The sequence below is a fragment of the Mobula hypostoma genome, chromosome 8, assembly GCF_963921235.1.
Source record: "Mobula hypostoma chromosome 8, sMobHyp1.1, whole genome shotgun sequence".
Classification (NCBI taxonomy): domain Eukaryota; kingdom Metazoa; phylum Chordata; class Chondrichthyes; order Myliobatiformes; family Myliobatidae; genus Mobula; species Mobula hypostoma.
Genome location: NC_086104.1, coordinates 15,028,366 through 15,054,876, shown reverse-complemented (window position 1 = coordinate 15,054,876; position 26,511 = coordinate 15,028,366). Strand labels below are relative to the sequence as shown.

The 26,511-nt window shown below is 38.4% G+C and overlaps 1 protein-coding gene across 8 annotated transcripts in view; it reads left to right on the top strand.

Moving 5' to 3' along the window:
- The window catches only part of ahctf1 (AT hook containing transcription factor 1), a 172,030-nt gene that overhangs the window by 117,681 nt on the left and 27,838 nt on the right, over positions 1-26,511 (top strand). For all 8 annotated transcript variants that reach the window (XM_063055491.1, XM_063055489.1, XM_063055490.1 and 5 more), the window contains 13 exons: positions 1,307-1,397; positions 4,219-4,308; positions 7,581-7,721; positions 8,088-8,192; positions 8,320-8,419; positions 8,656-8,779; positions 8,866-8,922; positions 10,160-10,306; positions 13,018-13,208; positions 18,413-18,557; positions 21,451-21,579; positions 24,004-24,148; positions 24,759-24,909. In XM_063055491.1, coding sequence (XP_062911561.1) covers positions 1,307-1,397; positions 4,219-4,308; positions 7,581-7,721; positions 8,088-8,192; positions 8,320-8,419; positions 8,656-8,779; positions 8,866-8,922; positions 10,160-10,306; positions 13,018-13,208; positions 18,413-18,557; positions 21,451-21,579; positions 24,004-24,148; positions 24,759-24,909 — 1,616 coding nt within the window. The remainder of the gene's footprint in view (positions 1-1,306; positions 1,398-4,218; positions 4,309-7,580; positions 7,722-8,087; positions 8,193-8,319; positions 8,420-8,655; positions 8,780-8,865; positions 8,923-10,159; positions 10,307-13,017; positions 13,209-18,412; positions 18,558-21,450; positions 21,580-24,003; positions 24,149-24,758; positions 24,910-26,511) is intronic.

Genomic DNA, 26,511 nt, shown 5'->3' with positions numbered 1-26,511 from the left:
CTGGTATCCGTGAACCCCTTGCTTAATGGTAACAGTACATGGCATAAAAAATATAGGGACCCCTGATGTAGTCCATGCCTATTTGATATTCTGCCTAGCCCCATCCACCTGCACCCAGACCATATCCTTCCCAACTCTCTCATCCATGTACTTATCCAATTATCTATTAAATGTTACAATGAAACCAGCATCTACCATTTCCACTGGCGGCTTATTCCACACTCACATCAACCTCTAAGTGAAGATGATTCCCCTTAAATATTTCACCTTTCACTCAAAGCCTATGGCCTCCAGTTCTAGTCTCACCCAATCTGGGGGGGAGGGAGAGGTTGGATGCCTTCACCATATCAATACTTCTCATAATTTTGTATACCTCTACAAGATCTCACCTCATTCTCCTGTGCACCAGGGAATAAAATCATAACCTATTCAACTTTTTCCTAGTAACTGAGGCCCTCAAGTCCCAGCAACGTCCTTGTAAATTTTCTTTTTTAAGAATATTGATATTGTTCCTGTAGGTAGGTGATTACAACTGTACATAATACTCTAACTTCAGCCTCACCAATGTCTTATACAACTCCAACATAACATCCCATCTCCTCTACTCAGTGCCCTGAGTGATGAAGCCAATGTGCCAAAGCACAAACAAGAGAAAATTGGCAGACACTGGAAATCTAAGAGCAGAAAAAGCTCTTTTATGACTCTATTTACCTGTGTTATAACTTTCAAGGAATCATGGATCTGTATTCCCAGGTCCCTTTGTTCTATGGCGCTCAGATCATAACCACTCACTGTGTAACTTGTATCCTGGTGTGTCCTTCCAAAGTGCAGCACCTCACGTTTGTCTGCATAAAGTTCCGTCTGCCATTTTTCAACCGGTTTTCCCAGCTTGTCAAGATTACACTCCAAACTTTGATGGCCTCTTTGCTGTCCACTACACCCCTAATCTTTGTGTCATTGTAAATTTGCTGTCCAGTTTGCCACATTATCAACTAAATCATTAATATGCATGACAAACATCAATTCTTTTGGCACTCCACTTGTCACAGGCCTCCACTCAGTGAGGCAACTCCTTTTTGGTTTCTTTTGCAAAGATAATGTTGGGTCCATTTGGGTGCTTCATCCTGAATGCCATGTGACTTAACCTTCTGGACCAGCCTCCCATGCGGGACTTTGTCAAAGGCCTTGCTAAAATCCATGTAGACAACGTCCACCATCTTTACTTGATCATTCTCCTTGTTTTACAATTGAATCAGGAGCCTGGATTGCAAATCCAGGTGTAATAATCTTTTTTTTCCTCTTTTAGGAGGAAAAGCTTGAAGCCATTTTGTCAGCAGCTGTGGAATCTAGTTCTTTGGGTTTAATAACTGGGTGCATCAAACAATGGACTAAAGAAGGTAAGCCATTTGCAAATGTTTGGTTTAAGTATTTAATATTCGCTCATTATTTAGTGCACAATGGTATTGTAGCGTGGATTCAGAGTTCAATTCCAGCATCCTTTGTAAGCAAGTTTGTACTTTCCTTCCTATGTGTCCATGGGTTTCCTCTGGGTGCTCCAGTTTCCTCCTACGGTCCAAAAATGTACCGGTTAATTGGTCATTGCAAATTATCCTGTGATCTGGCTAGGGTTAAATCAGTGGGTCACTGGGCAGTACTGGTGTAAGGACCAGAAGGACCTATTCCGTACTGTATCATTAAATTTTATTTGAAAATGAGTATTATGGTAAAATGTACAATTCAAAAATATTGCTTTGTCGGTTGCTCTTTTAATTTACAGCTTCATATTCCGGCCATCTTCTCAGGTGTGTTGGTTGAGTCTTCAGATTGGTAGAAAATTGAAGGGCCCGGGACTGATTGAGCAAAAGGGGATGAATGGCCTGCTGTTTCTGTAGCTAAAACTGTACTGAAATATGCAAGGTGGTGGTGTAAACAATCTGTTGGAGTAACACGGTGTGTTGAGCAGCACTGTGCAAGGAAAGGAATTGTCAACATTTTGGTCAAAACCCTTCATTGGGACTGCGAGTGGAAAGACGAAATGGGTAGTACAAAGAAGGGAAGGACAGAGAAATGAGTTTTGAGGGAGGGTGGGCTGTAAAATGACAGGGTAGGCTGGGGCAAACAACTTGTCTAAGGAACTCAGTGGGTTGAACATGCAACCTGGTGGAGGAATTGGGTAAGTGGAGTGCATTGTAATTATTCAGCCAAATGTTTTCAGTTTCATATTATATACTTTACTGAAGGTTACTTTAGTCCAGGCATGGGTCTAATAGTAAAGTGTAATTATATTAAGGTGTACCCAGACACAAGAGAAAATCTGTAGATGCTGGAAATCGGAGCAACACACAAAAATGCTGGAAGCATGGGCCTGAAGCATTGATTGTACTCCTTTCCATAGATGCTGCCTGGCCTGCTGAATTCCTCTAGCATTTTGTGTGTGTGTTGCAAGGTATATCCAGATTTTCTTTTGTCTGGCTTGAATTACCCATAGTCACTGTTATCTCTTTCAAATATCAACATTTTGTTTTACTCTGATGACCTACTGAGGAAATTACCTTGAGTAAGATATCCTTGCCAGCAAGAATCATTAGGTAGTTGTCTACCACCTTCTCCTCTTCTCCAAGCAATACCCAACCTAAGATACTGTTCAGCATTATATGGTTGTGTAAGTTGACAATAATATAAAGGCTAAAAATGTAGCTTAGATTCGGTGTTTGCACCCAATCTTCATATCATTCACTCATCATCATTAATCTTTATTGCATGCTCCTATACCTGCAAAATGTCAGTCAAGTGTATTGTCATATGCACAAGTACATATGTACACAGATGTAATGGAAAGCTTCCTTACGGCAGCATCATAGGCACATAGCATCAGAAAGCAGCATTCATAAGAAAAACATAAATTATACACACTCTTTAAGGTTCAATTTTCATTTTATTGTCAAAGTAAGCATGCGCAATACAATGATTTGTCTTTTCCAGATAGCCATGAAAAAGTAAAAGAAACAAAACATGCAGACCCTAGAATTCCTGCAGAAAAAAAACAATAACAATCCCGGACACATCACCCCCTACAGAAAAAAATGACAACATTAACAATCTCCGACCCTCTCCCTTGCAGGGGAAAATCAGCAATAATAACCATCCCTCCTCCCCTCCCCGCAGAAAAATCTGCAACAATACAATCCCTGACCCCTTCGCTCACAGAAAAAAGGGCTTTGACAATAGCAACACGTCCCAAACCCTCTCCCGCAGAAAAAGACAGCAACCAACCCCAACACTTGCAAAAAAGAACAGCAACAGTAACTTCAAAAAACACGCACACGCCAATCGAGCACAAGAAAATTGTCGAAAAACTGAAGGAGACCAATATAAAGTACAGCCCAATCACATGAAACTCAGACAGTTCTTCCATGACTCAGAACTCGTGACTGGGGCAAACGGTGGCCTCCATTGGGAGTGATTGCTAACTGGGTCCGAACACCATCGACTTGGTGGCCTCCATCAGGAGCGCTCACTGACTGGATCCGAACACCTTCACCTCAATGCTTCACTCTTCTTCACTGTTTCGAGATAGAGTTCTTCATGACTCCAAGTCCCATCTTTGTTTTTTCCAACAAGTCAGCTTGTATTCTGGGTCCTTTTCGGGTTCTCCTCACCGATCTCCATGAGGCAGCTCTCCAGACATGGCGTAGTGCTGGATCATTTGACGGAGATCCAAACTGTACATCACAGGCATCAACCGTTTCTGTGACACAAACAACAGAAAACAAACAAGCAGAAGGCATAGAAAAAGTGAAATAATTTCGAAGATTTTCTGTCTGTAAGATGTCACCCAAGGAATCGTTGTTTGCTGGCACCATCTTGACAGGAAAAAGTAATTTGAACAAAAATATCATTTTAGTGGTAGGTTATCATAGTGTTGTTACGAAATAATAGGATTTTTTTTAACCAGTGCGCAACTGACACTATAGTTTGAAGAACATGTTATATATAAAATTAAATCTATCAAACTCAGTCATCTTCCTTTGTCCTTAATTCATGAAGGAATAAAAGAAAGAGCACCTAAATAAATCAAGCTTGTTTTCATTTATTCTAATTTCTCCACCATTATTTTGAGCAAAGAACAGACAACAGCAAAGAAAAATAATATTATGAACCATGTTTTGCTTTAGTTAAGTGTGATTCTGATGCGTATTGTAATCTCTTCACTTCAAGAACAACCCCGGTCAGCTGCCAGTTTGCGTTTTGTGCTCGAGTGGACCTGGAAAAAAATAACTCGTACGAAAGAGGAACTGGACAACATCTGTAAGTACCCAATTAATGAATATTATTTATTTCTGTGGTATATTTAACCTTTCAAATTTGAAACAACAAATTACCTTCTATGGTACAAATTCAACCATTCAAATTTTATATTTCCAGGCTATTTGCTTTTCAGCTAAAGATGTATGCACATCTATCAAAACATTTTTACGGCCTGATGTGGTTATTTTGTTGTTTTTGTTTTGCACTTTAATCTATCCCATCAGTGATTCATACTATATATGGAAAGTGTAGTGTAGTATTGTATTTCTCAGCATGTTGATCTATAAACAGTTACTCATTTGATATTATGTGCTATCCCCAATTTTTATTACTTTTTGGATTAAAAAAATAACTGAGTAAATAATAAATCTATGAAGCCTAAAGCACAGATTTGTGCTGGGAAGCTGAAGCAAAGAGACTGAGATATTTATTCGCTCTGTTATAGGAGCTTTATTATTACAGTTTAAATTTCTAGATACACAAATGTGTTCTTTGTTTTATTCAACAAACACAAATCAGTGTTTGAAAGAGAACATGACAAGTTTTTGTGTATCTTTATATTTCGAGAGTTTTTCAGCACTTCGGATTTAAACCAGATTTTAGCAGTGAGAAATCTAGATTTGTATAATTTTTAAATATCTTCGTGGAAATTATCACCATATGCTTGCAGGATGCAACATATGCACTTCACTTTAATCACTTTTGAGTTTCTTGGTAAACTGGGAGCATTGTTCTCTAAGCAACACACACTCCTGCTGAAGGGTCTTAGCCCAAAATGTCGACTATAGATGCTACCTGGCCTGCTGAGTTCCTCCAGTATTTTGTAAATGTTGCTTGGATTTCCAGCATCTGCGGATTTTCTCTTGTTTGTGACTTGGAGTATTATTCTGATCTCCTTGCTATCCACATGTGCCTAACATACAGAATATCCCTTCCAAGTCAAACTCATATTATTGTAGCCTGTCTTGGTCATTCATGGTGGGACTTTGTATTGGTCCATTTGTAGCCCTTATTTTTTGCCTTCTGCATGTCTACCTCATCTTGCCAATTCACCCATTTTGCCAACACTCCTATATTTCACTGTTATTAAATGCACTAGTACAAACAGGGATTCTTTCTGGAATATGTTTGCTTAACTTGTTACAAAGAAGAGACAACCTGTAGATGCTGAAATCCAAGCAACACATGCAAAATGCTGGAGGAACTCAGTGGGCCAGGCAGCATCAGTGGTGGGGGGAGGAGACAAGTACAGTCGATGTTTTAGGCCGAGACCCTACGGCAGGACTGGAGAAGAAAGAAGAGTAGTAGATTTAAAAGGTCGGGAAGGGGAGAGAGAAACATAAGGTGATCGGTGAAATCGGGAAGGGGAGGGATGAAGTAAAGAGCTGGGATGTTGATTGGTGAAAGAGATACAGGGAGGAGAAGGGGGGGTCCAATAGAGAACAGAAGGCTATGGCAACCCTCTTCCTCCCTACCCTCTCTCCTCCACTGTCTCTCAACAGCCCACAGTGTTAACGGTGCTACAAAAATAAGAGGAATTTACTTCCGTGGCCTTCCTCCAGCATTTTGTGTGTTTTGCTTAACTTGTTAAACCATTTTTTTTTGTGGTCTTGCATAGCGTTATAAAATTCTGTATTTCCAGCCAGCCGAGTCCTTTCTCAGTCAATCTGTTGTACTTATTTTGTATTCTTCCCCAGCCGTCTTCTCTGCCCCCCTCCCTCCACAGCCATCTCCTCCTCTGCCTCTCAACAGCTCGTATTGCTAATGATGCTACAAAAATAAGAGGACTTTACTCTTCTAGATCCTTCACTTCCTCTTCTCCATCTTGTGTGTCTCGTAGAAAGTCAAGCTGACAATCCAAATAAATTGAAGGTTTTCTTTTCTCACGGCCTTTGATTGGTTTTGTGGTATTTACCAAGAACTTTCAGTGAAAGACTTTGAGCAATTGATTTTGTAATGTTCGATTATAGAGGGCGCCCTTTCAAAACAGATGTGGAGAAATTTCTTTTAACCAAAGTGTGCTGATTTTGTGGAATTTGTTGCCACATGCAGCTGTAGAGGCCAGGCCGTTGGGGTGTATTTAAGGCAGAGATTGATAGGTTCTTCATTGGACATGGCATCAAAGGTCCTGGGGAGAAGGCTGGGAACTGGGGTTGAGGAGGAGATTTTTAAAAAGCATCCGCCATGATTGAATGGCGGAGCAGACTTGATGGGCCAGAGGGCCTAATTCTGGTCCTATGTTTTGTGGTCTTATGGACGATTAATTAGTGTACTTGCATACATATGTAATTAATGACCATCTTTACGTGGTTAACTGTTAAAGCGCCTCTGATGCTTTTGGTCCGAGCCAAGTGAGCTGATCAAGTTTGACTTAAACTTCTTGACATGCTCCATACTATTAAAACTTAGCTCCAAAACCAGTCCTGTTATGTGTTGTAATGTTTGGAAAGTGCATTTTAACCTTCTCAGGAAAAAGTAATGGTCTTGTTTATGTAGTTTACTTATTAACATCAAATTGAATTTAACATTTCAAAGTGGATCAAACCATTAATATTTTGGCTACTTAACACTGTTGAAAATGTAATGTCTGTGGTTTTTGATTTATTTAAAAGAAGGGATTTATTTTACTTAACTCCATAATAGGCTGTTCGAAATCCCTTTTTTGTGTAGTCTGGCTTGACATTATGTTCTGTGATACTTTTTCTGGTGTTCTACCTTCAGAATAAGTCCTGAGCCAAATAGGCTGGTCCTGGACTTATTTCCTGGCATAATTTACATATTGCTATTTAACTATTTATGGTTTTATTACTATTTAATTATTTATGGTGCAACTGTAACGAAAACCAATTTCCCCCGGGATCAATAAAGTATGAGTATGACTATGACTATGAGAGCTCTAAAGTCTGTTTATCCAGTTCCTTAGAGATTGGCAAATCAACCCTGAACATTTTTATTTTGAAAACATTTAGTTATTTGCACCTTCTAGTTTGGAAGAGACAAGTGCTTACTCAGAAACTCTCTTCTTTAGTGTGGCTAGTGTCATTAACTTCTGTATATTGTATGTTTCTGTTGATGTGAGCCAAATGAAGCATCCCAAAGTAATAAATGAAAGTAAATTGTAATTTGCTTAACTCTTTTTTTATTATATGAGGATGCTGATTAATGCAAGTACCACAAATCTTCCAGTGAGATTTAACAGATCTTAAATGTTGTCTTGAAAATGTCGGCGTATCGTAACTCTAGATTGTCTCACTTTGTCATTTAACTACTAGGTATTCCACTTTTTGATGGATCGTGCCACTTCATTGACCCACACGCACTCCAGTCTCTACAGCACTGCCAGATGTTACTTAGCAACCTCACCACCATTGTTAGCTGTTTCCTTACAGAGGCCCAGGAGTTGACTGAGCGAGGTGTGTCTTTAACTGTTACAGCTGTCATTCCTTTGTATTGTTACTAATAAGATGTTGAAGATGTACAAAATTTTATTTTGTGCTCTGTAATACTTTAAACCCTGTTAACTTAATTTCCTTAATGATACTAACAAATGGACACCAAATATTTTCCACTCTTTTAAGTTGCAGTTAACCCACAAATGAACATTTTGTGGCAACTTTTCCAGTCATTTTTAGCTGCTGGCTTGACCATACTTGGCAAGAAAAGGATAAGTACTAGCTAAATGTTTAGCCTTAGAACTTGTTTCTGTTAGTGACAAGTGATATTAAAAATGTGTACCTTTTTTTGTTAAACCTATTAATAATTAAGTATTTTTCAAATAGGACTGGTTGACTTAATGAACAAGCGTATTGTAGGCACTCTACTATCGCAATATGCCCAAGTTGTTTTATGGTTCTCTCGAGCAGGATTACTCCCAGAGGGTTCAGGTAAATTCCAGATAATTCATAAACATTCTTATCAGTTAAATCAAAATAACCATTTTTTTAAAAAAAATTACTGCTGTGCTTGATCAGTCTGTGTAGTTCCTGAACATGCCATTTGCTTTTCTTCTAGATGATACTGATCTATTACAATTATCCAGGCCCGTCTACAACTATCCAGTAATTCAAACCTATTATACCAACAGACGACACAAGTTGGAGCGTTTATCAAAGTATGTTTCCAATTAATTTCTTGGAGATTAAATGTAAAATACTATGATTCTTTGAACTGAACAATAAGTACACTTAAACTCCATTTTGGATTTTTTATGTTCCTACATCATAATTTCCAGTTTTGAACCTTTGTTTTCACTTGAAATTTATTTTTTGAAGGAAGAATTTTAGAAAAAATACTGGCTGGGGTAGGTTAGAGTGTTTACTATTCCTGTTGTAACTTTCCTTTATGCAGAGGCAAATGGTGTTCAGACTGCCTGTTAATTGATGGGATGGTATCGGAGACTGGGGATCACATCGAACAGTTGTGGAAGAAAGATGAAGGAGGAACTGGGAAATATCCACCATCAACGCTTCATGTAAAGTTATGATTCATAAAAGATTGTGTTTCATGAATTCATTAGAGTTTGGCAAATGTTAAACTGATCTTTATTTTTAATTATAGGCACTTCTTGATGTATATTTACTGGAGAATGTAGATGAGACAACAAAGCATGCCATTGTATCCTTGAAATTTGACTTTACTTAAGTATAAAAAAGTTGTCTATTTGTTCCATTGATTCTGCATCAAGTGAGAGTTTCCTCAGTTTATGCAATGCTACTTCAGTTGCCAGATGGTATAGCATTCACTTGAAAGAACAATTTTTTTTTGTGACTGTATTTTTACTGCTATCTTGTACGTGCCTTGTGGTATGTATGACTGTTGGCACTGTTTTGCACCTTGGCACCAGCGGAATGCTGTTTTGTTTGGTTGTATTCATGTATGGTTTAATGATAATTGAACTTGAAGAAGAACGAACTGCATTGATGTGGTGCAATATCAAACTTATCCTGAGTAAGGGCCGAGTATGTTAACAATCAAGATGGCTAGTAATCAATCAGTCCAGTGAGAAAAATGTTAATTGTATTAGTTTGGGAGATAATTTACCAAGCTTAGGTTGCTTGATAATGAGAGAATCTTTGTAGAATCTTTTCAGCAGCTTCAAGTTAAGTGATAAGACTATAAGCCACAGGGTCAGAATGGCTCCGCCATTCCATCATGGCTAATTTATTATCCCTCTCAACCCCATTCTCCTGCCTTCTCCCTGTAACTTTTGACACCCTGAACAATCAAGAACTTATCAACCTTTGCTTTGAATATACCCAATGACTTGGCCTCTACAACTGTCTGTGGCAATGAATTCCACAGATTCACCACCCTCTGGCTGAAGAAGGTCTTCCTGCTCTCTGTTCTAAATAGATGTCCCTCTATTCTGAGTCTGCGCCCTCTAGTCCTATACTCCCTCACTATCGGAAACATCCTCTCTACACCCACTCTATCTAGAGCTTTCAATATTCAATAGGTTTCAATGAAATTCCACTCCCCGCCCCCATTCTTCTAAACTGCGGTGATTACAGGACAAGAACCATCAAATCCTCCTCGTACATTAACCCTTTCATTCCCAGATTCATTCTAATAGGCTTCCTTTGTACTCTGATGATAACCTTGGTGCCTTTGTTGCTTGCTGGTGCATAGACTTTAACTCATGAATGTGGATTTTATATCTGTCTGAAGAAAATGTTGCATGAGGCTAATATCATGAGTGCACCATATTCTTTGTGGAGTTATCTATTGAAATTTGTTCATCGGATGATTAATATTAATGAACATCTGGCCATCTGTTGTGATCTTAATTATCAGAGTAAATGGTTATGGGTCATTGTGTGAAGTTTTGCAACCTTGACCTCCTGATTTTAAGGCTATTTACCTTCTGTTGGATGTTCTCTCATCTGTTCCTAACAAGAACGAGTCTTCCATTGAATCCTTCCCACCTGCTTTTGCGATACCTGTGGGTCTGGTGAACCTCATCCAAGGTTTTTGGCTTCTGGATCACAATGATCATGAGGTAAGTTACACTAGGAATAGATTCTGTCTTGCACCCAATTGAGGCACATTCTCTTTTCTTGAAATTATTAGAGAACTAAATGGGATTATTTTATTTTCAATTATGTAATGTTATTTAGTCTTTTATAAGTCTTCTATACCAACCATTGTATAGATGGGCTCATAAAAATCTGTAAGTTACCTTATACAATTTTTAAATAAATACATCTATCTGAAGTTCCCTAATAACTAACAATTGAACATCTGCTGATGGGTGTTGAACTATGTAATCTGAGTGGTGTATGAACTTAATTCTTTAATTTGAAGTCTGTGTTTAGCAATTCGACGTCTTGAAATGAAGACAATGTGATGCAAGAACAAGTTAGGATTCAAATCATATAGAGAACAATAAAAAACCAATACAGTAACATTGCAGTTAGCACGATGCTATTACAGCTTGGGGTGCTGTGGAGTTCAGAGTTCAATTCCATTGCTGTAGGGAGTTCGTTAGTTCACCCTGTGACCGTGCCGGTTTCTTCTGGGTGCTCTGGCTTCCTCCCACATCCCAAAGAAGATGTATTGTTTTGGTTAGGGCTGGTAGGTTGTGGGCATATTATGTTGGCACCTGAAGCATGGCGATACTTGCTGACTGCCCAGCACATTCCTTATTGATTTGATTGATGAAAATGTCACATTTCACTTTGTTTAACGTATATGTGACAAATAAAGATCAATTCAAGCCTTGCACAGTCCATTAATGACAATGACATTTTAAAAAACTGTTGATGTGGATGCATGCTGGATATCTGAAGATGAGACAAAGATCTGGAGTGGGAAAAAAAATGGCCATGTTCTGTGTGTAAGTGCCAGCATTTTTCTATTCTGGTGCCTGTGGTTGTAGCGTTCTTGCCAATGCATACAAAAACCTTGAAGTCCAGAAACTGCTGACAAGGGTTTGCCAGCAACACACGTAAAATGCTGGAGGAACTTAGCAGGCCAGGCAGCATCTATGGAAAAGTGTACAGTTGATGTTTCGGGCCGAGACCCTTCTGCAAGAACCCTTCCTGCTGAAGGGGCTCTGCCCAAAATGTCGATCGTACTCTTTTCCATTGATACTGCCTGGCCTGCTGAGTTCCTTCAGCATTTTGTGTGTGTTTCTTGGATTTCCAGCATCTGAAGAATTTATTTTTTCTTGTTTGTGAAGGATTTGCCAACAATGCTCTGACTGCTTCATCTTTTGATCCTTAAGGGAGTCCAGTATGAATGTCAGATTAAATTATTGGCCCTAACCTAGGGTTTCCATCCCACAAGGAGTTCTTCCCAGTTGATGAGATTAACTGCACTTTAAAATGTACTTTTTTTAAAAAATGACCAAAAGGAGTATATTTGATTCATCAAGTTCACACTGGCTCCCACATAGCAATCCCGTTAGTCCCATTTGACTGATGACCTTGGTAATTGGTTAAACTTATCCGATGTCATGGGTTTTTTTTCTTGTTCAGTGCAATGCTGTATACAAAATGAGAGGCTTTGCCATTGCCCACAGCCATGCTGCTGAGGACTAGAGAGCATTCAAGAGTCAGTGGTGATTGTGGAGGAATCTGCTACTCCACCACAGCCTTAAAATGTATGGATTTAAGTGAGAATAAGTATTATTAGAAACAAGATTAAGTGGTCCAAAACCAGGTATATACCAGCCAGAATTGGGTACTCCATAGAATGTCTGCTTGGAGCAATATGAAAGGTAACAGCCCTTTGTACTTAAACAAGGAGGCTATTGTGTGAGTATTCAACAAATTATATCCAATTGTGTAGTGCATCATGGTCTCTATGTCAAACCATTTGATAGTTTATGTTTGGATTGAGGAAAGTATTGGACAAGGAAAATGAAAATACTCACCAAGGGAATAGTGTGGAAAATAAAGCAAAAATAAATTTAATGTAGGATTAGTGTATATGAGTGGTTAATGGATCAGAGTTAACTTGGTGTTCTGAAGGCAGTTTTTGTGCTGTTAGGCAGTATCTGCTGTGAGAGAGGGAGAGAGTGTTAATGTTTGGGGTGATACCCTTTCACGTAGATGATCATAAACTTGAAGTATTGGCTTTTTACTTCTCGCATCAATACTGTCAGACTTGGTTAAGTATTTCCATTATTTTCTGTATCTGTAGTCTTGATTGTGTTAAGTCAAGTAACTGGGATTGAGTTGTATTTAATAATAAAGTGAAAAGGAATTGCATTAAAATTGGGGTGATTCGTAAAACAAATGGGGTTCTCCAAGTTGATGACTAGATCTCTGGAAGGTTTTTATGGAAGGATTGTAATTTTTGATAACTGAGCCAAGTGCACTATAGGGCTACCTACAGAAAATAGCTCCATATTGTCGTGTTAAATCTTGAAGCCTAGTCTATCCAAGCCAAGATGACAGCTCATATTCAACACCAGGATTTTGGAACTTGCCAGCAATCTTATACATAGTGTCTCCTATGCACTTGTCCCTCAGCAATGCACTACTTTAACCAGCTTGTAACACAACTATGTAAGTCTATACTTATTTGAAGATTAAATGTAAGGTATGTTAAGTGGAACATATTTGTTTCTAGTATATTGCTGAGCAGGGACAATCAGAAAAATCATTAGTGTTAGGACTGATGAGCCTAAACTCAATATTGTAGTGATCTTCAGTTGGAAAATATTACATCTTGATTTTCTCTTTGTATTCCTTATTTTCTAAGAATGCTTTGGATCGTATTTTGCATCCAGCTACCAGCAGATCACTATCTTCATGGCAGCATGTCCGGATCATACAGGCCTTGATGTGCCAAGGAGAGTACAGGAAGGCTCTTCGATACATTCAGGCAATGAAACCTTCAATGTCTAGTAGCAGTGAGGTTAAACTTCACCTTACTGTCTTGCTGTTTAACAGGTAACTGGATTAACAGCAGTTTATAACTCATTATTTGCACTGGCAATTAATTCCCTTTATTAATTTACTGGTTGTAGATTTACTTGTATGTGTGGTTGCTCTATTAGCAATTTTGACAACAACTTTTCTGTACTTCATTGAGTTTTACTCAGGAGGAAAGGCAGGGAGAAAAACTTCAGTCTTGTGACAGATGTAATTTCTCCTTATCTCAGGTTCTAACTCGTATTTGAATTATAAAGCAGCATTACCAAAGCAATAGAAGAATACTGTTTATACACTGATCTAACTGGATCATTGATTATCAATTTTGGGATCTCCAGCAACTGTTGAGAATTTAATATTGCACTATCAGCTTCTGTTCCTTTTATATAATTTGCTTTCACTGCCCTGTTACAGCACTACTTATATCTTGTTTATTTCTCTGCTTTTATTCTTTGCTCTTGCACAAGACTGCCACAAGTGTCTTGCAATCTTGCCTTTCATTCCGGACATCCTCTTCCTTTCTGAAGGCTATTAAGCTCCAGGAGTTATTTTATTTATAAATCATACAACTGAACCTACCTATTTCAAAAGAACATTACTCCACGATTATCGATTTCTCTGAGTAACTTTCGGGAGTTGCTTTTGTCAAACACTTCCAGCGTTTTGTTATCTGTAGTTTTAAGTATTTTGCTTCAGCAGAGGTTTTTAAAAGCAGACATTCGAAACAGCAGCCAAAATTAGGTTAGGCTTTCTATCTTGAATGAACCAGTTTTAACAGTAGTGGCCCCTCTTAAATGCTGCACCATTCATTAATATCAAGGCTGATCTTTTGCTTACAGGTCTGCTTTTCCAAACCTAATATCCAGCCTCCACCCGATTTCCTTCAATTTTTTTTTAATATATAAAATTCTATCGTCCGGATGTACTTAGTGACTGAGATTCCAGAGACCTTAAGTAGCTCTAAAAATTCACAACCCTTGGATGGAGGGTTTAATTTCTGATTCACTTTTAGGGTCTTCACCATTAATTGCTGATCCTTGAAGAGATTAGTGAACCTCCCAGCTTGAACTGCTGCAGTCCCTCTGATGAAGAGAGTTATAGATTTAGAACAAGTGATGAAGGAGAACCAGCAATATATTTGCAAGTCAAGGTTCTGTGCCACTTGCAGAGTATCCCCACGCATCTGCTGATCTTGCCCTTGTTGATTCAAGTTTGGAAGGTGTGGCTAAGTAACTGTAGTTCCTTTTATAAACTTAAACATTAAAACTACTTTGCACCCTTGGTAACATTGGTGGTTGGGGTGAATGTTTGAATGTAATAGAACATAGAAATCTACAGCACATTACAGGCCTTTCGGCCCACAATGTTGTGCCAGATGTTAATCATAAAAGCTGCTTTGTCTTGGATGGTGTTGAACTGCTTGAGAGATGTTGATGCTGGGATTATTGATCTTTCACAGCCACCCATCACTCGTGCAGGGTACAGCTCAAGCCACCAGAGTGCCTGTTAGGATCAGTTTTATCAAATGTGGTCAAGGTCAAAAGCAAGTTACAACACCTCTGAAATTTTGTTGTTTGGTCATCGTGTGAATGAAGATTGTGATTAGGAGCTGAATGGTCCAGTGAACCCCAAGCTGGGCAACAGTTATTATTGAAGAGAAATTGCTGCTTAATAGGTTTTATTGCTCTTATTATTAAGATGTAACCTAATTGAGCAAAAATTTCACTAATTGAAGTTGTTCTGACTTCTGCAGAATATAACATACCTAGACGATTTTCCAACTTTACCTTGACTGTTCTGTCCAATCCCTTATTCTGAGACCATGAGTCCCTAGTTCTAGACATGAAAGTCAGAGAAATGTCACCTGTATTTATTCTCCCAAACCCCTTAAAGGCTTTGCGCGTTTCAGTGAACTTGCCTGTCATTCTTCTTAGCTCTGTCATATGTAGGTGTGGTCGGTTTTAAGTTCTCCTTGTAAGATCAGCCCAACTAACCAACTGTTTATTCAATCTGGTAAATGACTGCTTGTATAACGAATAAACTTTTTTTTGGGCTTCCAGCTGGGTACAAGTATCAATTTAACCAACGTTTCGATGACAAACACTGCCATCTTGATAAGGGATGCAGATGACAGTTTGTCATCAAAACATCAGTTAAGACGGATCACAAACAAGAATATCTGCAATTATTGGAAATCCAAGCCACACACACAAAATGCTGGAGGGACTGAGCAGGCCAGGCAGCATCTATGGAAAAGAGTACAGTTGACATTTCGGGGTGAGAATTTTCAGCACGACTGGAGAGATAAAGACAAGGAGTCGGAGTTGGGAGGTGGGGGTAGGGGAGCGCGAAACACAAGGTGATAGGTGAAATCAGGAGAGGGACGAAGTAAAGAAGTTGATTGGAGAAAGAGAAGGGGGAATCTAATAGAAGAGGACAGAAGACCATGGAAAAAAGAGAAGGGGGAAGAGCACCAGAGGAAGATGATGGGCAGGCTAGGAGATAAGCTGAGTGGGGGAAAGGGGGATAGGGAATGGTGGAGGTGGGGGGGGGGGGGGGACATTACCGGAAATTTGAGAAATCGATACCTGTACCCGGCTGGAAGCCTGAGAAGAGTTTATTCGTCATGGACGATGGAAAAGCTCTGATTCTTTTACACTATTTATATATTTTTCAATGGGCAGAAAAGCCAGATCAATTTAGTTTTCTAGATCTGATCACATGAGGGCTTTATAAATTGCAGCAAAACTTCTTTACTCTTGTTCCTGTATTATTTAACAAGGAAGGTTAACATAACATTTTGCTTGATTACCTGACACCCTTGCATATTAAACTTCAGCGATTCATGTATAGGGGTATCTTGTCCTCTGAATCAGTCTGTTTTTAAAAAATGTTTTAAATTATTTTCCCATAAATGTAGATGATCTTGCATATTTTATTTATTTGTCATGTCATTGTCCGAGTGCCCTGAGTCTGTCTGCATCCTCTTCATAACCTATACTGCCACCTAGCTTTGTATCATCAACAAACTTAAATATCTTAGATACAGTTGCTTCATTCAAAAAATTATTTAGATTATGAATAACCTCCAAAGGTGCAGGATACCCTAAAGGTTAACCACCAGGCTGGATCGGCAGTAAGGAAAGCGAATCCTATGTTGACATTCATTTCAAGAGGAATAGTGTATAAGAGTAAGGAGGTGTTGATGAGGCTCTATGGGGCACTGGTGAGACCTCATTTGGAATACTGTGTGCAGTTTTGGGCCCCCTATCTTAGAAGGGATGTACTGATGTTGGAGAGAGTTCAGAGAAGATTTACGAGGATGATTCCTGAAATGCAGGGGCTAACATATGAGGAGCGTTTGTTGGCTCTTGGACTGTATTCATTAGAGTATAGAAGAATGAGAGGAGTTCTCATAGAAATATTTCAAATGTTGAAAGGGTTGGACGGAGTGGATGTGGAAAGGCTCTTTCCCTTGGTGGGTGAGTTCAGGACAAGAAGCCACAGTCTTCGAATTAGAGGGTACCCATTTAAAATAGAGATGAGGAGAAATTTTTTAGCCAGAGGGTCGTGGATTTATGGAATTCGTTGCCACATACAGCTGTGGAGGCCAAATCATTGAGGGTGTTTAAGGAGGAGATCGATAGGTATCTAATTCGTCAGGGTATCAAGGGATATGGGGAAAAAGCTGGAAATTGGAACTAGATGGGAGAATAGTTTAGCTCATGGTGGAGTGGTGGAGCAGACTGGATGAGCCAAATAGCCTACTTCTGCTCCTTTGTCTTGTGATCTTGTGATCAAACTTTCAAATCTCTTACTAGCTCTTCCTTCAGTTAGTCCTGACGAAGGGTCTCGGCCTGAAACATCGACTATACCTCTTCCTAGAGATGCTGCCTGGCCTGCTGCGTTCACCAGCAACTTCGATGTGTGTTGCTTGAATTTCCAGCATCTGCAGAATTCCTCGTGATGACCCTTTTACTCCTGTTTTTCTCGTCCACTTGCCAATCTTTGGCTAATGCCCTAGTGGATGTGTTGTAATTTCTTCATTAATCACTCACATGGCATCTTATTGAAGGCCTTCTAAAAACTGAGAAACATCACATCCCTTGGTATCTACAAAAATATTTTGCTTTGACAATCTCAAGAAAGATGGAAATTGTCACTTGCAGATTCATGCATTTTCACTACCACTGATCATACTGAACTGATTTTTTTTGAATCTATACCATTGTAGCTGTATGTTTCTACTCTGTACTTTCTAACTTTTAATTGACGAATGGAAACTGACCATGTTGGAAGGAGCCCAGGACAATAAGGAGGTAGAGCCATTTAGAGTCGTCATTTAACACCATGAAAGATAGGAGCAGGATTAGGCTGTTTGGCCCATTGAGCCTGCTCCACCTTTTGATCATGGCTGATTTATTTTCCTTCTCAATTCCATTCTCCAGCTGTCTCCCTGTAATATTTGATGCCTTTACTGAACCACTTTAAGCATACCCAGTGACTTGGCCTTCACAACAACCAATAGCAATGAATTTCACAGATTCACCGCCCTTTGGCTAAGTTAATTTTTGACATCCTGTTCTAAAGGGATGTCCCTCTATTCTGAGGCTGTGCCCTCTAATCTTATTAGAAATGGCCTCTCCACATCCACTGTATCTAGACTTTTCAATATTTAGGAGATTTCCTCATTTTCCTAAACTCCAGCGGGTATGGGCTTAGATCTAGCAAACAATTTTCACACATTAACCCTTTTGTTTTGGGATTTTTCTTGTAAACCTCCTCTGGACCCTCTCAAAGTCCTTTCATAGAAATGGGGACCAAAACTGCTCACAATATTTCAGAAGCTAAAGAGCAAACACATTTTCAACTCGAGGCAAATCTGGAACTTTTTTTTAGGAAAAAAAAATTTGAAAGGCAGGTCACTCCAAGACTGATATTTATAACTTCTGAAGATGAAAATAAATTATGCATTTGAAGCAGGTGAGTGGAGTTAGGCAGTGAATGCAGAAGTGGTGGTGGACAGCTCCTTTTCCTGTTCTCCAAAGGAAATTGTTGCAAGTCAGTTTTTTGGTATCATTCGCCCTTTTTCAGAAAACTTTCTGAAAAAAATTGTCGCCAATTAAATCAAACCGTTATGTAAAAGTTAACAAAGTTACGTTCAGGAGAACATAAGACATTTGTAATTTTACTCATGTTCTATAATTTTCAAACTGTTTCAGATCTATGGTGGAGGCTTGGCATCTACTTCGACTAAATGCTAACAGGATAAATGTAGAGGATCTATTGCGGCACATGTATGAGCTGTGTCAGGAAAATGGGCTGATGGAAGAGCTGCTTAAACTGCCTTTTACTGGGACTGAACAGGTAAGATGCCCATAAATTATTAAGCAATTAATTTGGAAAGTGGCATTAATTTCTTGGTGCAATTTAGAAGTGGAGTTTTTCTTCTCAATTTTAATAGCAGGCTCATTACTCAGATTGGTAGCTAGTAAGCACTTTCCAGCATCAGAATTTTTTCTTGTGTGACAGAACAGTCAGGAATAGAAGTCATGAATCTTACCAACCCCAGTAGAAGGCAATGACAAACCACCTTTTTTTAAAAATAAATTTATTGCCAAGAATAATCATGGTTAAGACCATGATCGCCCACGTCATCTGATATGACATATAATGAGAGGAGCATGGATATTTTGCTTCAGTTATACAAGACTTGATTGAAATCACCCCTGAAGTCCACAATGGCTTTTCGTGCTCCTTAGATAATAAAGAGGATACTTAGTGGAGCAGAGGTTCATCGTACTTCTAAGGATGGATGGATGAATAAGAGGATTCTGATCCAAAATTTACAAAATTTTGATAAGGCTAGACAGCTGCATGTGAGGAGACAAACAAGAGAAAGTCCGCAGATGCTGGAAGATGTGTATGTTGCATGTGAAGAGAATGTTTTCTTCAGGCTTGGATATGCACAATGAAGGAGTCATAATTTTAATGTAAAGAACGGAGCATTTAAGTTGGAACCAAGGTGAGGAGAAATTTCTTGTGGAGGTTATAAGTTACTGAATATAGTGAATTCCAGTTAATTGGGACACATTGGGACCAGTACATTGAGGCCCAATTAAGTGGTTGTACCAATTAGCCAAAGTTTCATGGAAATAGTTAAAAGGTATAAGAAAGACAAACTATCGTTTAATTGAGTAACAATTTATGTATTTAAATAAAATACAGCACAAATTAGAACACTGTCAGTACTACTACAATGCTGTAAAACTGCATTACTTCCTAATAGTTATCGATGGCAGAATTCATCCAGTGTATGCTGCGTTTTCTTTTGATTGACTGTAAAGGAACAAAATCAGTGCGGACACCCAGTGTAGATAATGGACTGCCTTCATACAATGCTTTTGATGATTGCATCTTCCAAATCTTCCTTTTACTTGTAACATTCAAGATGATTGTCGATACCTTAATTCTTAATAGTTTCTGACTTGTTGAAGTAGTGAAATTGTTTCATTTTCACTCTCAGCCATTTCTGGCTCTCTGAGCTTGAATGCTTGAAACTGCAGTGAGGAAAACAGTTCTGAATTGCCTTACTGATTACTTATCAACTATCGGTGACAAAAATCCTTTTGACCACAGCACACACAGCCGATACTATTAACAAATTGCTTGGTGTAAGCACGGTGTAATGTCTAATGGCCACACAAGTGCATGTGACTGCTTTAGCTGGAAACTGTCCTGTCCCAATTAAGTGGCATAGTGTCCTAAATAAATGAAGGGAATCCCAGCTATTTTCTTGATTAGTTCTTGGTCTTTGACAGCCGTCCCAAAAAAGCGGTTGCCCCAATTAACTGATGATCCAATTTACCAGAATCCACTGTATATTTAAAGAAATGGAGCGAGTGGCATCGTGGGGTAAGGGCAAAGAGCAAGAACATGGTATTTAGGGCACTGATTGGCTTTTACTGGTAATGTTAATGGTGTAGCTTGTAAGACTGAATGTGTTTCTATGTCATCCCTGCTGTCTCAGTGAATAAACTCAACAATACGTAAACTGCATTTGAATTCTGTGCCTGTCTTCTTTTGCTGTCATCACAAGATTAGGTGGCTTATAAAATACTCTAGCAGAGGTTGGTGAACCAGTGTAATTCTCAACCTCGAGACTGTGAAAATCATATCTTTTAGAAGTGTTTAAAGAGGAAGTAGATAGGTTTTTGGAAGATCGGGAAACCGACACAAAATAGAGGTTGAGAGTAGGGACAGAGCAGTCATGATCAATTTAAATGGTGGGGCAGCCTTGAGGGTCTGGGCGGCACTCTCTGATTCAGGTTCAATTTTATTGCCAGCTGACTATATATATTTACACAACCAAACAAAACAGTGTTCCTCCGGACCATAGTGCACCCGCAAAACATCTCACACAGCACATAAAGTAAAGTATTACTATAAATAAGTTATAATTCAAAATGCATGGAGGCCACAGCAGAGGGAAACAGAACAATAAACAGCTCGCCATCCTCGTGACAAGACCTGGTGGTGGCAGAATATTCATTCGTCTCAGAGCCTGAGGGAAGTAGCTGTTCTCAATCTGGTAGTCCTAGTCCTAATGTTTCTGTACCACCTTCTTGATGGTAGTCGGTCAGAGAGGTTGTAGAATAGGTGATAGGGATGCTCAACGATGCCTCGGGCCCTTCATCTGCAACGCTCCCGGTAAATGATCCTGGTCATAATGTTTGTCATATTGCTTTTATGTACTGTCCTACATTATATGTACCTTGCCAGCTGAACCATCAGAAAAGACAGAGATGTGCCAAAACAATATATAGCCAACGAAGACCCTTTGGGATGTAGACATCGTTGAATTGATCCATCCTGTCTCCATTTCAGTGTGTGTTAAGAGTTCAAAGGGGTACTCATTGTAATGATACAGAAACACTCATTATTATAAATAAGCCTAAGCAATAGTTTGTTTATAATCTTTTCTCAATTTGCAAATGTTTATGAAATTTTCCTATGATGTTATTGACTCTTGCCTTTGATTTATAAAGCCATTTTTCCAGTAGAACAAATAATGCAGTGCTATATCTTCAGTGGAATATACACAATTGAAATGACGAAAACACGGTGTTTTTAGGAGTACATCCATTTTGTAAATAATGAATACTCACTCACAGTTAATGTTTGCAACACAGAACTTCTAATATTAAAAAAGAAGCTACAAAGTGACTTAGAAATTCATCTTTTTATCATCTCTTCACAGGAATGTTTAGAGAAATTTTTGAAAAACAGTGGAAATCTTCAAAACCAAGAATTTCTTTTAGTGCATCACCTTCAACGTGCCAACTATGTACCTGCCTTGCAACTTAATCAGTTACTAAAAACAAGTTTGGTGAGTTGAAAGCGTATCTATATTTGATATTTTTAAAAAATTATTGGACAGCTGAATTTTATCAATGGGGTGTAAGCTGATTCATAAATCTGAGAATTGTTTCAACTCCGTTTATGAAAATTTGGTTGTGAAGAGAAGTATGATATAAGATAATAGTGGAGAGAAAACAGGCTTCTTAAAAAATTTTATTGTGAAAACCTTTGTATATCTGTGTGATCTCATATAACAGATTATGTGAGAATTGTTGGTCTTTATTCACGTTTTTGTGTTACTGGGTTATGATATTTTAGAATTTGACATTGAATCGACTGCCATAAAGTGAGATGTTCAGATTGATCACAGTAGTTTTAATGCTACGGGACCTGAAAATGTGTTATATGTAGAGTGAATATGTATTGTTGGAAAATAACTTGTCAATTCTCATCCTATACTACAATAAAACCATACCCCCGTTAGATCTAGAGATAATATTGCCCAGAAGGTTCTTCAGATGTCAAGAACGAGGTGCTACAGCTGTTTAATTAGATGTTCATCGTAGCTTAGGTCAGATGAGTCAGCCCGTTTCAGCCAAGTAGATAACACGACGAGAGAAAGAGGGCTAGTAAAGAGAAAAAGCAAGGAACAAAGGACTTGGGTATTGCAAACTTGTTGAAACTGTTTAAATAAGGGGATTTTTCTCTGAAGTCAACAATCTGAACCAAAGAGTCTTGATGCATGACATCTTAGACTCACAAAGAAATGACAGGAGTTCGGGACCAACAATACTACGAATTACTGAAAGTATGCTGAAAATTTACAGACATAAACATAAATGAGCATAAATAAAGTTAAACGATAAGTAAAGTAACAAATTTAGACTCTAGTCCAACACTCCTTCACCACGATAGTCATTTGCAACTAAAAATAAGGGTATTTTACTCTTAAGCTTTATACCATTTAATACATTTAGAATTCATTATTATTAATGTTTAAAGTATGTACAGGTGCACATTCCTTTATCCAAAATTCTGAAATCCAAAAAGCTCTGAAAACCGAATTTTTTTTTCACCAACACATGACGTCACTCAGGTGTGACGTGGCAGAACTAGCAGAGGCCGCCAGACGTCAGTTATGGCTCAGCCCTCATACTAGTTACATGTGCATTTGCTGTTCGCTGATATTTTGTGTTCACTGTTGACTTTGTGTTTAATTTCGCTGTGAAAATGTCAAAAAGAGCTGCAGATACCCCTATGGGTAACAATGAGAAAAAGAGGAGGAAGCATCTATCGTTATCAATAACGCAAAAAGTGGAGTTATTGCAGAAACTTGATCATGGTGTGTCTGTGTGGCGTCTTACTGAAGAAAATAGTGTCGGAACTACCACTGTATATGATTTAAATAAACAGACAAGTTACTGAAGTTTTATAGTGACAATGATGTTCTACATTTATTCCAATAAATCATTTACCTGTGTTTGATTCGGTTCGTTTGAAGCTGTATATTTTTATGTTTTATTGGATGTTCTTGTTGGAAATAAAATTTCTTCCTGTCATTATTCCCTAAACAATACAGTATAACAACTATTTTACATAGCATTTACATTGTATTAGGTATTATAAGTAATCTAGAGATGATTTAAAGTATACGGGAGGATGTGTGTAGTTTTGGGGTGCTGCCGGGTCCTAAAGTCCACTGCACTGAGACAGGTTAAATAAGGGACTTCAGCACACGTGTTTTTCGGTATCGGCGGTTGGGGGGGGGGGTCTGAAATCCGAAAAATTCTGAATTCTGAAATGCAACTGGCCCCAAGGATTTCGGGTCAGGGATTGTGGACCTGTATAAGATAATCTTTGGATGTCACTTACTAAGAAGCTAGATGTCTTAAAGACAAAAATCTGGAAATGCTATTTTATGCTCACAGATATGGCTGCTCTGACAGATCAAGAAAACTCAATTAACTTGTCGAAAAATTTCCTCAAATTGAACAATAATCAAGTGACACACATCAAAGTTGCTGGTGAACGCAGCAGGTCAGGCAGCATCTGTAGGAAGAGGTGCAGTCGACGTTTCAGGCCGAGAGTTAGTCCTGACGAAGGGTCTCGGCCTGAAACGTCGACTGCACCTCTTCCTACAGATGCTGCCTGGCCTGCTGCGTTCACCAGCAACTTTGATGTGTGTTGCTTGAATTTCCAGCATCTGCAGAATTCCTGTTGTTTGCGTTTAAATAATCAAGTGAATCTACATTTATAGTTTAATTTAAACTTTACTTTGCCTGCCTATAGCAACCAGAGATCCATGTTTTTTAGTACATCTTAATTTATATAAGGTAGAATTTTTTCTGTTGAGTGGGAATGGTTTACTACTAAGGAACATATGTATGGAAAACTAGACATGGGTGTGAGGAATGAAAAGGAAAGTGACAGATATATATTAATGTTTTATCAGAATGATCATGATCCCCGAATTCGAGAGAGAACAGCTGCAAGAAATTCCATCTTGGAACAGTATGGAAAAGTGCTTCCAAGGGTACAAAGAAAACTAGCTACTGAGCGTGCAAAACCTTACCATTATTTAACAACTTTGCGTGAAGGTAAGCTAATACTTAAGAATTTGTTCCAAACGTTTAAATTGGCATCATAAAGATTTTTCCACAAATTAAATACATCTGCAGAAAGTTGTAAGCGTATCTTAATGTGATACACTCTAAAAAGTCAGGAGAATGTAGAAAATACTGATCTGTGCCTTAAATGATTGTTGTCTATTTTTATTTTCTTCCACTCCGTGGTATTCCCCACATAGCAAACCGCTTGTCAAGTAATTTGGTCCTGTGATCCCTTGGACCACTAGTATGGGTTCAATTGAAATTACTTTTCTGGGTTTATCGTTTCTTCTGCTGTTTAATATCCTTTATTTCTTGGGTCAGCATTCAGCAGCATTCTCAGAGTGGTATAATTCATATTTTGCAATTTGTTGTTTGCAATCAGTTGGTTATCAGTTTTATGCTAACAGAAATCAACCGTGGTTCTTGAATATGACCCTGATAAGAACTAGATAGATGTGTTTTTGCATGCATATTACAATTTGAGCATGATTTTTTTCTATTTGTATGGTGCCTTTTGGCGACTCAGCATATTGTTCCACGGTCTATCTAAAACGAGTATATATCCACGGACATTTTTTTATTGCTTTTCTTGCTTCAGTTACACGACCCAAGCCATTATCCACTGTGGCAAGGCGATCTACTTCTGGAAGTGTGATTACTCGTGCAACATTCATCAATTCAGTGCTTTCAAAGGTTAATGAAGTCTGGCTAAAGAACATGCAAGGAGCAACACCCTCGCCTTTGAATAGGTACTGTAGTTATTTTGCCGAGTGTGTTTTGTCACTGTTTCATTGAGGTTTGTTTTCTTTTGTGTGTTCATTCATGCATAAGCATTACGTTAAGAAGATAAGAAAAATGAATAGTGTGTAATGCTAAAGATGAATAGAGGCCCGTACTGGGTAAGAAAGGGGTTCTGTTTTTACAGATGTCTGTAAATCAGAAAGCAAACATTCATTTGATATGATATCCATACTTCTACAGTATTGTATGAATGCTGTGGTGACTATTAATAAACCACTTGGAACTAAAGCTGTAGATGTAAAAGGTTTATTCAACACAAGTTGGTTTTGTGCACTATCCACTACTCGTAATCTTTCCCTTACCCAATGCACTGCAGTATATTGAGGCTTTAAAGTTTTCAAATGCAAAGCTATTTACTGCAGTTTCAATAGTTATTACCTACATTAATGTTTTGAGCATGGACTTTGCAGAATTGTATTTATGATCAAAGCACTTCTGAATGGTCAGAATAATTTTGAATATTGGTTGTTCTGAGGAGTTCTGAGTGCAAACCCCAGACAGCTAGAATATATTTTTGTTAATGTTGAGCGATATCTCCCTGGAAATAGAAACACCAGGATACTTATAGACAGATCAATTACATCCTGAGCTGTGTATTAAATGTCATTTTCAATGGTATGTGGAATAAGAAAGGATTTGAGGGATATAGGCAAAAATGCAGCCAAATGAAACTAGTTCTGGTAGACACCTTGGATGGGTTAGGCTGAAGGGCCTGTTTCTCTGCTGTATGACAGCCACGTAGTGCCTTCCCTGATCTCATTATAGGGTTTTCACTGTCATTTTATTATCGTCCTGCCTGGTTACAGTAGTATAGAAATAGCCTGTCCTCCTCTCTGTGACTGATTTAATGACCTTGAAATATCACTGTATTGTCAAATAGAGTATTGTTGCCCAAGTATCAAAGATCAGTTTCCTTATCTGTTTCCAAAGCAACTCTGAAGTGTTGTTTTGCAGTGAAACTGGCATCCTGTGTTCTTAAGAGATAATGGCATCTGATTACTGGGGAAAGGTTACACACTAACAGGCTTTACTTGAAGACTAATTCTCATTTGAATTAATTAGCTGTTCCACTTTTCCTTGGCTCTTGAAGATGTGCTATAACTAATTCCTAACAAATAGTATCAAAAGCAAAATGCGATCCAGTTTTTAAAATTTCGACCAATAGAAAAAGTCAATTTACTGAAAGCAAATGGCAAAATGTAGTATATTTACGTATGTTAGAGCTCAGTCCTATGTGTGGCTGTCCAGAAGACAAGTGTTCCAAACTTGTGGATGGGCCTGTACTTTTTTTTTAAAAAGTTGCACAATGTTAGTCAAAAGTGGGAGAGCAAGTGAGTTAATCTTATCTATAGAACAGAATGAAAAAAGTCAGTAAAATAGTGATTCCAATACAATGAAAAATTGTGGAATAGTTAATGTGGAATCCAACTGGGAGAGGTTGGGGAACACCTGTTTATCAGCCCTCTATCTTTTAAAGAGAGCTGCACATTTTGTGGAAGATAATAACTTGTTTATTGGATGATGGTTCAATACCTATAAAAAGTGAAATA